The 12,747-nt window shown below is 36.6% G+C and overlaps 1 protein-coding gene across 1 annotated transcript; it reads right to left on the bottom strand.

Annotated features, from left to right (window-relative positions):
- Nucleotides 1–257: 257 nt before the first annotated feature.
- On the bottom strand, nucleotides 258–6,138 carry LOC124385275 (uncharacterized protein C7orf31; the record flags this gene model as incomplete). Its single annotated transcript, XM_046848508.1, has 8 exons — nucleotides 258–1,888; nucleotides 2,098–2,192; nucleotides 2,627–2,801; nucleotides 3,354–3,442; nucleotides 4,826–5,016; nucleotides 5,216–5,245; nucleotides 5,341–5,412; nucleotides 6,020–6,138. Coding segments are annotated over 8 exons (1,620 nt in total), but the record flags the coding sequence as incomplete, so codon positions are not given.
- Nucleotides 6,139–12,747: the final 6,609 nt, after the last annotated feature.

Below are 12,747 nucleotides of genomic sequence, written 5' to 3'. Positions count from 1 at the left end.
AATTGTTCTTTAGTTTTTTAACAATGGCCCAAATATTTTTTTATATTTTCCATAGCATTACTGCCTAAGTTAAAGAGTTTTCAAGGATTATTAGAATAAAAAAAATGTTTATATCACTGATGCCTTTCTGATAGAGAAAACACTCTTGTAGGGCTCTGTGCAGAATGTAGGATTGATCACAGAAAACAAAGCATCATGCAACAATTTGATGTTTTATTAAAAGAATATACCCAGTGTATGGGTGTGATCCAGGCTCAGTCTTGATGCTGTTGGACTGTAACTACTAGACATAAATACTTAAATGTATTATTCGTTTTTTAATATGCAAAATTAGCAATAAAAGGTACTGGCAAAGCAAAATAAGCAAAAAGAAAGCCAGGGAAAAAGCATCTAAAGCATAGTCCAGTCTTAGTGGTACGTGTCCTATGTTCCCAAAGTTAACACATGTTTTACAAAAATCTGTAGAAGAAATTGCCAAGAAATCGTCACTCTTTTCCGTACATTTGAACATGACTGCATTCAAAGGGGACGTGAATAGGAACATTCAGTATTGCAGAGAAACATCTCAGCCTGTTGGTATGCCTCAAGCTCAAGCTCAGAACAAAACCATGTGCTGTCTTCTCAAGGACACATGCAGCAATTCATGCCTTTCACTCGATTGAAAGAACTTTTAATAAATGTGGGAATAAGCAGAATTTCATTCATAGAAAGGCCAAGGCCATCATAGCACCTTTCTACTGAAATGATTTGCAGATAGTCAGAACTCCTTCAACAGTGACTGTAAAGTATCAGTGCTGCTTTAAGACACTAACGCTTCACTTTTAGCAAAGAAGTCACTGCAAATGGCTTGTGATATTTATCAGAAAAAAAGAGTTATGTTTAATCTCACACTTTCAAAAAGGAAAATTGGGATTCATGGACACTATAGCCAAAAAAGATGCAAAGATGCATTTACAGCATTGATTCCATGACATATGCCTTATTTATGCCATTTATGGCAGTTATTCCTCTTTCCAGCAGCTCAATGTTTGTATTATTTTCAGTTATGAAAATAGTAAGAGTTGAAGCCATAGAAGAAGTGCTTTCTTCCCGTGTGAAGGTTTTCCCTGAGATCCACAGGGGCATCCTGCAAAGATTCACGAAAGTTTCGATTAGCCTTTGTTCGGCTGAAAGAGTCGTGAAGCTCCAGCAGATCAGACCCCAAATCCCTGCTGATTCTTTTTACTCCATACCCAGTGGTACCTCTAGAAAAGCGTGGACGGATGGAGGGAATAAGACAAGAACCCTGCTTTATTTTCTCCTCCTCTTCAAAGTCTTTCTTAGTTTGCTCAAAGTTCACAGGCCTGTCTGTCTCGTATGCACTGGGTGGTGCTGTGCACTTAAACTCAAATGGGCTATTCTCTACTACATAATTTTGGATTCTGTTATTGGACAAAGCTCTCTTGTTTGTTTCCTTCTCTTGCAAAGCAGCCTGAAAATTGTGTAGATCCAGCTGGGTACTCTCTGTCTCTATTACTCTTGAAGCAGGTTTGTTGATGTTTGTTTGTGGTTTACTGCCATTTGACTCAGATATCTTGTACACACAACTTCTCTTGCAGCACATGTTGGCAGTGTTGTTAAATACCACCTGACGTGTTTGACCCGATTTGCTAACCTGGTTGTATTTAATCACCTCATCTGTTTGATTTGCAATATATGGTTTATGCTGCATATTGTCCAGCATGGGGTTCCTCTCAGCAGTCATGCCAACATCTTGAGGCTCTGGGGGAAAGGATAGTGGGTGCATGATAGAGCATGGGTTCTCTAGACGACATTGGTTTTGCAGAATCCTGGCCCTGCATCCTTCAAGTGGTTGAGAAGGCATGAGAACAGGATAGGATCGCTCCCTCTGAGACAAATATTAAAGTACAATAGTTAGTGTACATTCAAGCTCCCCAAATAATGAAAACACATGTCGGGCTACAGAAGAAGAAAACAGTGATTAAACAAAGAGAAGAAAGCACTTGATGGTTGACTGGTTGAATGGAAAAGGAAATGGCAAACAAGGCTGATTAGCATCGTGTTTACATACTTTTAGTTTTTATGTGTGTATCATACCAGCTGTGCTGTGTAAGGGTTCATTTCTCCTGTAATCAAGCTAATTGTCTTCTCATTAAAGTCGTCCAGTTTTATAGGGTTAGTGGGCCCAGACCCTGGAAGAGAGCCCAGAACCCTATATCAGTCCAATGCTATCTTGATAACATTTACCACTTAGAACATTTAGTTTTATATCCTTTTTAAAAATTAAGTATGGCTTATTGTATTTTTTTAAGCACAGTGAACCCTTAGTATATAAAAGCACCATGACTTTCCTCTGATGCTACTGAATCATTTTAAACAGATAGCCAGCATACTCAAATGAGAATCTGAACAGCTAGTTCTGCCTGAATTTCTATTTATCATTCTGCAGGCAACCCTGACTGACTGGTTTCTTGCTTATATTGGGCTGAAAAAAAGAAACCCTTATCCCTGTCAAATAAAAGAGCCAAATGCACTCCCTCCAACACCTGTAATAGCACATATATAGATCATATATAAATTATATATATATGATCACACCTTTGTACTTTTATGAGAAGCACCAGACCTGTGTAGTTTAGCTGATATGAGGTGAGCCACTGGGACTTCTCCAGGTTGCGCAGCGCATTAGCAGTTCGCTCCAGCAGCGTGTTTTTCCAGTCTCGCAGAGTCTGATTTGGACACAGTGTTTTTAAAGGCTGGGGGTAAAACTCCTGAGTGTCTCCTTTTACTGGCTTAATGTGCTACGGGTCAGAAGGCAAGAATGGCTGTCACAGTCAAGCACCTGAGATGCTATTTATTTATTTACTTACTACAAGTTAAATCACATTTGACTGCCTTTGGATATACAGTACATTAATGGAAATGATTATCAATGCAAAATTTTTTCCTTAGTCATTCAATTTTTGGTCCTCCAAAAATATGGAACACTACTTAATGTAAAATTAGTGATGATTACTGATTAGTGTATGAACAACGAATCAGGACAAAAACCAATTATGATGTCAGTTTAACACAATGAAGGGATAGTTTTTGCAAAACTAAAAAAACAACAACAACTTGGCACCAAGACTATGAAATGATTAATGTTTTTATTACACATACGTATTTACAGTTAAATATAGGCATCAATATGTTCTATATTAAAAAATATTGAATATCATTTAATGAAATGTTATATGGCTGTTTTTCCAAATACATTCAATTACACAAACAAAACAATACAATTCAACAAGTAAATACATTTTGACACTGATGCTTGGCTTTATGATGTTTAAGGTTTTGGGTCAACTTACATTTTGGAAGCCGCTCTGTCCTGGCCATATTGCAACATTGCGTCTGGTTTCCATGGGAATATCAAGTAGCTCATGCCGATAAGCTGCACCTATAAGAATCAAGCTACATATGTCAATGAGACGTTTCTATCTTCCCTTTCTTTCTATCTTCTCTTTCTTCTATCTATCAAATCTATCTATCTATCATCATCATCATTATTATTTTTTTTTTATTTGTGCACATCATACTTCCGTTTCATCTGAAGTACATATGATTCTAATAATTCTTTAAGAAATGCAGAACGCACAAGCTTTGATAAAATTTTGTATTAGAAATATGTGTGTAGTTGCACATGATCTACACATGCACCTCAATGTAACTACTGAGAATGTTACACATTTCTACAGCACATCAGCACACTTTCAGGTGTAACATGAAAAGAAGATTGTTTTAAATGGCTAATTTTTAAATAAATGTTTCTAGGTAACACTGTATATGTGGATAGTTTCTGTGCAGTTTATATACATTGTGCATAAATATAAAATTCAGATTGGTGTCAATCCATCAGATTTTTTGGGGGGATAATGTTACAGTTGAATAAGCACAATTTACATAAAGCAAAAATTAAATTGATGGAATTTTGATTATAATTCTCTATAATCAGACTCTGTACTCTGTAGTTACACTGTAGTTACTTGTGTAACCACACAGTCAGTAAAGACACTTAATTTGTATTGTGGATTAAAATTTCGAAATTGTATTCAAAATGTAGCTCTGATCATTAGGCAGGCTATTCAAGGTTCACATTCACTGAACAGTCTGTGTTTAATAATAATGTTTATATAAAAACAAGAAGCAGCATTTGTATTATTTTATAGAGACTAGTCCATCACATTGAAAAGCCTCCCATTAATTATACTGCAGTGTAAAATATTGCAGAAATTTACAGTAAATAGCTTTAAAAACAACTCTTATGTAGGATAAAATAGCATTTGCTCAAGATTTGTTTGTAACTTATAGCTACAACATAAGATAAGAAGACTTTATTTTCATTTTTTTTCTGTGTGAGACATGCCATTTGGGAAACCACACTCTTTAACAAGTTTGCACTGATTTAATGCAATCATTTATGGGAGTTAGTTTAGTAATGGAGCTGGTTAAAATAATGAAAGAAGTGCTAGTTGTGGTGTCTCAGTGGTTAAGACTGTGAATAACACATCAGAAGCTTGTGTGTTCACATCAATGCATTGGCAGTTTGCAATAGTTTGCAAAAGAACCTTACACTTCAGCTTGTATCAAACCTATGAGCAAATGCACTGGCTATGTGTTGTTTAAAATTGTGTAAGAAATAGTTTCTAAAGCTTAGTAGCACAGCATTTTCCTAAATATGATTTACAGTTGTTGCTGTAACTTTTACAGCACTTTACTTTATGGACAACCCATGTTGTACAATTTTGGCTGTGCATTGATCAAAGAATAATGGTTCTCTGACCTTTAGTCTTGCTGAGCAGTATGACCTTTGATGCATTGGCTGGTAGTAGAGGATTGATAGGGAGTTTGGATGCAGCCCGTACGCCTGTGTCTGGATCATCTGGGGAGTGGTAGGTGGGGAACAAGGCACAGAAGGATATGTGTGACTGGTATGGGTGTTGCCTTTGGATGGAGACCTTAATTTGTTTCTCACTGTGAGAATACAGATAGAGGTTGAGCTTCAGTAACAGAGCAAATGAACACTCAGCTGAACACAGATACTGACTGTATCATAGGCACGATGAGGTGGATGGGGTTGATTCAATCTTAGCATCCTGGTTAACTGATTTAGACTTTATAAACATTGTAAAGAACTTGAAAACAGAGGAAACAAACTATTTCTTATTCTTACCCAACATTAATATCAGTTGGCTTGGGAATTCTGAAAGAAGACAGGACACATTAGTTTTAGGTTTCACATTGCAGAATGCTCCAAAAAAATATGTAAAGAATTGATAGGAAAATTGTTTAACCCACATCTCGTCATTAACTCGAACATTACTTTTCTTTAATGGATTTAGGTCATCGAATTGCTTTACAGTAACAGACCTGTGTAACACAATATAAAAAAACAGACAAAATTAAATAAGAAATATAAAACAATGGCAGGAAATATAATACTTCTAATACTAGTCAAACTGAAAACATTCCGTTCAATGTTAAATAAGTTTTCTGCAACATACTGTACGTGCACACTACATGTATAAACACTAACTTTACTTTAACTAATCTGCACTTATTATGCTATTTCTCATTATTGACAACATAAAGCTGCTCACTCAGGTAATGTGACCCTGTGTAACTAAAGTGTCGATGTCCTTTAATGACTGCAGGCACTCTTCCACTGTGAATATTTGATGCCATTTTGCTGCCACTAAAGTTACTGTTTTTGCTATGAAGAATCCTTAAGATGACCCCACTGGCAATGCTGAGAAAATGAAATGCTTATACAGATCTTTTTTTAGAAGTATTGTTCACTTAATAAAGGACATAATAAATGGTTCTACTCTACATACTTTTATTTGCAGTTACTTATACTCCAGCTTGTTATAAAACATTTATGTAGATATGCTTTTAGTTTTTCCATTTTTTAAATTTGGCCTCACCAATAACAGGAAGGAATTCACAATTATCATAGGATCCTGTATACTCTCACCTTGTTGTAGGACAAGAGTTGCTCCTTAGTTGGCTCCCGCTCTGGAGGCGATTAAACAAAGGTGGGAAGTCTCTTGTTTCAGGCAACGGAAAAGGCACAGTTCTGTTGTAGCAGGTACTTTTGGGTCAACCATTTCTAAGCTTTTATTTGCATAGGGCTGACCATGTCTGCCTTTCAATCTGTTCCAGACCCCACAGGCTCAAATCCACAGACTGGTCATGACAACGGTCCTGCAAACAGCAACGAAAAACCAATGACTGACACCGAATCCTGAACAGACGCCACATTATGGAAGCAGAGCTGCACGATTTTTGTATTGTCTTTAAAACCATTTAAAGGCAGTGATATATAAGACCCTAATTAGCTCAGTGCTACTGACAGATTACTTTTAATCCTTCTCAAAAACAAATATAATTGGAAACCATGCAGATTTCATGTGATCAAATTAAGGACTTGGCAGTTCTTAATCAGCTTTTTTTTACCTGCAAAAACTAACAAGAACAATGAAATCTTAAATCAATGGAAAAAATATCAAAAGAACCATACAGTAAAAGTAATAAATCTATAACCCCCAGCTACAATCAGAGCTCAGAATGAAAAGTGTTCGGTCATCATGGGCATTCAGGTACCACAGCTTGATTTGAACTATGAATGGAGAAGCTGAAACCAGAGTAGACCAGTAATCACTTAGACTCTGCACAGTGAGCTAGAGGCCTGCGAAAGCAATTCTCAGGTTACAGCCTGGTCAGAGTACAGTGACCTACAAGCCTCACACTTTATAAGGGACTTGCAGAAATGTGCACAGTGTGAGGTACATTATTCATGCTCTGCTTAGATAAGAGGATTTGGAAAAGATATACATAATTTTATCATGTCAGCACTGGAAAAATTGTCTTTTGAACATTTAAAAGATATTAACATATGGAACATTCACTTAATTAAACTGGAAATTTGGGAATAAGTTAAATGGCACATTCACATAAGGAAATTTTTTTATTATTATTATTTAACTCCCTTATTCAGAGCAATGCACTAAGTGATTTGATCAACACTGGTTCACTAGATTACAAACTTAAGATACCATCAGCCTACAACTTGATTTTTATTTATTTATTTTAAAACAAACACAAAGCAAACCAGGAAAAGTGCTATTTTAAGTGTTTCAGGAAGAGGTAGGTCTTCCTGAAACAGGTGGGCGGTCAGGGCCAGCAAAGTCTTCTCTGCTGCCCTAAACACTATCAGAAGCACTGACCTACATTTACAACCTAAATTCTAATATTTGTTCTATGAAAATGTATTAATTTACTCCCAACAGTTTATTCTCTTTATTTCGTTGCGTTTCTCTTGGCTGCACTGCTTCAGTACGTGTATGTGAATGTTAAATTTTTTGTCCAATCAGATTTAAGACCCTATGTCAATCTAATCTGCCCAGGGCCTTCAAAGTCTGTTCTGATGACTTTTTAAAATAGTCTCCTTAAGAAAAAGCTCTGTTTCTTTAACCAATCAGATTTCATATTCGCCTCACAGGGGCAGCTAGCTGGCACAGAATGGCGTCAGCATTTTTCTGTCTTTGGATTGGTCGGTCAGAGGGAAACTGTTACAGACAAGTTCGACTGCCAAAACACGTCTGTAGTGCTCTGCAAACATTGATACATCTGAGTTAGACTTTTTTTATGCCTTTGGAGAAAGAGAAATTAATTGGTCTCGGACATACTTTAAAATACATTTTCAAGAAAAGCTAGACATTGTGAGGAGGTCGGCCAACCCCAAAGCTAGCTAGCTTGTCTCAGCCCGGGAAAGGGTTTGATCGCCACTTCCAGACCAGTGAATTTACGCGGTACCACTGGCTTACAGCCTCTTTATTTGCATTTTTAATGTTTTTGTCATGTTATTAAACAAATATTGATTCTGAACTGCTCCAGATGATGTACGTGGCACAGTTGTAAAATGGTATTTATCCTCAATGCCTGTCTCTCTGTAATGCCACGCGTTGTTATATTGTTATATTATTGATGGTTTCTGTAATTGCGACGTGATAGTGGTGGTATTCAGAGGTGAATTAATTCGGGTAAGTCCCCACTGAAGGCCCAGTTATCAAATGCATGGTCCACCACGGACTTTAAGAAATCCTGAAACTGTCGGCATCATACTGACAACATGGCTAAACCTTTCAACGATCTTGTTTGCAAAAAATGACAAAGGGACTTTACATTTTGATGGAAATGACATGTTCATTGACAAAAATACTTACTTTTGAGAGATGAAGAGAAAAGTACAGGTTTTGCAAGAAATCCAATGTTTTGTGCTGTTTGTACAAATTGTTTGGAGAATGCACTTACTGGTTTGCAAATATTAAGGATGATTCGAGAAATGCTCTATTGCAACTGAGAAAAACTGTATTATCTCTGCATGGTTGTTAACCTAGGTTAGTAGCTAGCTTATGTTTGTCATCCATACTGACAATGTAAAGGCATGGTTATGAGAGTAAAACAATAACAAAACCGGAGTAAATTTCAATCTTTGTCTCAGATGTATTGGACGATTATACAGTAATTACACCTCAATACTAAATCTATGGACTTAATGGATAAGTTGCCTAGCAACAGTGTTCTTACAACTTTAACTGGCAGGAGCATAGTGTGTTCACTGGGACCACTGATTGACTTTGAAATATTCACAGTTAAAAATAATTATTCAATTGCACTGTTAAAATCCCAGATATGAAGGTATGTATTCAATTGAAATATGCTTTATGGTAAGTTAAATACATTTACCATTAAAAAAAATGTATATGTTATGGTTTCAATAGTAACAGATCACGGATCATTTAAACTTGTGTGGCAGAGGCTTCACATTTACTAAAAATTATTTACTAAGGTAAATAATATAAAGATTAATAATGTCTCATGATGAAAAAAAATTAAACCATATATATAGACTGAAATTGTCTAATCCATACAACTAAGCAGACATGGGGTTAAGGGCCTTGCTCAGGGGCCCATGAATGGCATCTTGATGTGGCTAGGATCTGAACTCACCACCTTTGGCTCCAAAGTCCAATGCCTTAACCACTAAGCTACCACCTAGACATTCACAACTCATCCTCTATCAATAAAGCAAATGTTTTTCTGTTGTGACACTTGGGAGCTTTTTTTGGCTTTTTAATTACAAGAGACAGAAAACAGACCGATGATGGAATGACATTTCAATATTGCTATTACATAACTGGTATCAGGAATGAAATGTCTTGAGGATTTTCCACATCATTAAACAATTGGTTAAACAGTGTATTTATTGACAATTTAAAAAAATTAATTATTGGCAAAATGCTGAGGTAGAAGGAGAATAAAATGTATTGTTTTACCACACATTGCATTAATGATATGAACAGTATATTTGCTTTATGAGCTCATATGTGACTGTTTGATCACTTATATAACTGAGCTTCAGCTTTAACTAAGCTTGAGTTAGAACAGAGGTGTCCAGTTTTATCTGGATCAGGTTTTTCTTTTAACTAAGCAGGAGGGACATCTGATAGAAGCTAAGATCATTAAACTCATGGAATCAAGTTTGAGTCCTTGGTTGGAATTAAAATCCTGCAGCCACATTGTTCCATGACAGTTTAAAAACTTCTAGGTTAGAAGCACCCCTGCTCGACATAAACCACCTTTGACACTGACCGTGGAACTGAACTTTATAATTGATTGCATGTCCAGGATGCTCAGTTTTTATGTCATCTTACATTTGCATATATAAATGTTGCCCAGCAGTTGCCCTCCATCCAAAAATTCAATAGCCCAGATTTTCCAGCTCTGAGCTCTTACTTGCTACTTACAGAATACTTCAAAATATCAATCTCTTCTGTTGTTCCCATCTTTACAGACCTCTTACAACAATAATGATAAAATGCCCAACCTTCCAGACAGTAAAAGAAAAAAAAATGCCTCCTCAACTTTAAATTTGTCAGCTTGGGGCAGTCTTCTCAAACTTAAATTTCTTCCATGTTTATGAAGTAATTTAAAACTGGCATACAGCATCAGAAATAAACACAGTACATGCCATACCTTCAAATGATTTATGTTGCATAAACATGTATTTAATTTGGATCAACTCAAAATATCTGATATTCTTAAATATATAACATTGACTACATAGTGTTTGCGAACGATCATTAAACTAATTTCCATAGTTTATGGCACCAAGGTTAAAAAAACCATTACATTTATGGCAGATGCCCTTATCCAAAGTAACTTATAACTAAGCAGTTGAGGAATAGGTTTTACTTAAGGGCCCAGCAGTGGCAGCACTGGGATTTAAACACGTGATCATTCAAACCAGAGTCCAATGCCTTAACCACTAAGCTATAACTTCCATTTTGCAAGTTATATGTGTACAGTGTGTTTTTTTTTAATTGACCAATGCTAGGTAAGTCGCTTTGTCTTGCAACATAATAGAAGCAACTTCTTTGGATAAACTATCGCTGCTACAAACAATAAAAATCCCCATCTCTCTCTCTCTCTCTCTCTCTCTCTCTCTCTCTCTCTCATGTTCACAAATGTAAATCCTCCATTCGTTTTTTTGCACTGATGCACCAACTCCATTGCACATACAGGTTTGTATCACTACATCATCTTTAATGTGACACAAACAAACACCTGACAAGCAGGAGCACTGATTTGTTTTGTAATCCTTTGTTGGCAGTTTATTTTGCACATCACATCTTTAATTGGAGTCCTCAGGAGATCTCGAACTTCAGTTCAGCAGTTAATTACCCTGCTTTGCCTCAGAGAAGGTTGGGATTTTGGAAACACATTTACATTCGCTGTAATCTGAATGTTACATAGCCTGGAGTAATTTTTTCCCTAGTTGCTGGGTAATACCCTGTTTTGGGACACATTTCATTAGTGCAGTAGGGTCCAACTAAGTGGTTGCAGACTGTTATTGACACAGCCTCAGGACCACTTTGCTGTGGCTCATTTAGCTAATGAGCATTTAGCAGTCTAGCTGCAGAGTTTACATATTCAAATTAAGAAAATATATATTTTTAATTTGTCTATATGTCCTTTATACAACACAGAGTCTGATGTCCTATCAGATCTGCCCAGTAATATGATCAGTAAAGTATAACACCTAGTGGTATTTATGAGAGATTTGTTTTCTGAGCTTTGAGGTTATAAAACGTTTTTCTTTCTCAGATTTTACACAAAAATCGAAATTGTTTGCACGCAGAAATGTCTACAATGCAAACATTTTTTTTTGTTATCAGCTAAATTAAGAAATAAAATATTAGCAAATTAGGTAATCCAAAGTAAAACTCAATATGTAGTATAATAAAGTCCATATGTTACATAATAATTCAGGAGAGAACATTTTTCGGATTTAAATGGTACTAAAAATCTGACAATGTCATATATTTAGAAGTGCAGGTTTATGTTGGTTTATAAGACATGATAAAAGAAATGTTTGTACTGCATAAAGGTCAGTTAGATTAATCTGAAATACTGATAAAATATACATGACATGAATATATGACAGTGAAGGCAAACTTGCCAGGAGACAATGAACACTTTTAATACCTAAAAAGTCACATAAAAAAAGTGTGGAAGACACTGTCTGTACAGAGATTCATATCTCCATAGTCATGTCCTTTCCTTTGTCTGGTCCTCGATAGTTCTGAATCTTATTCTCCTTCTTCTTTCGGCTGCTCCTGTTAGCGGTTGCCACAGCTGATCATCAGTCTCCATACTACCCTGTTCTCTACATCTGCCTCTTTCAAACCAACTACCTGCATGTCTTCCCTCACCACATCCATGAACCTCCTCTTGGTCTTCCTTTTCCTCCTTCCTGGGAGCTCCATCCTCAACTTTTTCAGTATATTCTACCAATACACCCCATGTACCTTCTTTGCACATGTCCAAACCATCTCAATCTACCCTCCCTCACCTTGTCTCCAAAACATCCTACATACGTGGTCCCTTTAATAAACTCATTTCTAATCCTGTCCATCGTCGTCACTCGGAATGAAAACCATAACATCTTCAGCTCTGCTACCTCCAGCTCCACCTCCTGTCTTTTACTCAATGCCACTGTCTCAAATCCATACAACATCACAGGTCTCACCACAGTCCTATAAACTTTCCCTTTCACTCTTGCAGATACCCTACTATCACAAATCACTCCTGCTATCACTCTTCTCCACCCACTCCACCCTGCCTGCACTCTTTTCTTCACTTCTCTAACACACTCTCCATTACTTTGTACTGTTGACCCCAGCTACTTTAACTCCTCCACCTTCCCCACCTCTTCTCCCTGCAACCGCACCACTCCACTGCCCTCCCTCTATTTTAAGTTCAATTTAAAGGCTAAGCATTTTTATTTTTTATGATCAAATGTGTAAATTAATACAGAACACATAAACATTGCAAAAACAACAACGACATTTGGTTTGTTGTAAAGATAAAAAGCTTGTCTCTTTTATCCCTCTCACTTCTATATCCACCCACACTCAAACGCTCGCCTAACACCTACTCATCCATACACACACACAGATTGCTACACACACACACACACACACACACACACACACACCACTCCGTATCAGTCACCTCCTGGCAAACACACATACACGCACAAACAGATCACATCATGTTTAAAATTTGTAAGATGATGATCATGGTGCAGAAATGACTGTTTATATTCTTTGAAAAATAAAAATGTTACAATAGCAA

The sequence above is a fragment of the Silurus meridionalis genome, chromosome 4, assembly GCF_014805685.1.
Source record: "Silurus meridionalis isolate SWU-2019-XX chromosome 4, ASM1480568v1, whole genome shotgun sequence".
Lineage (NCBI taxonomy): Eukaryota > Metazoa > Chordata > Actinopteri > Siluriformes > Siluridae > Silurus > Silurus meridionalis.
This window is presented reverse-complemented; position numbering and strand designations above follow the sequence as displayed.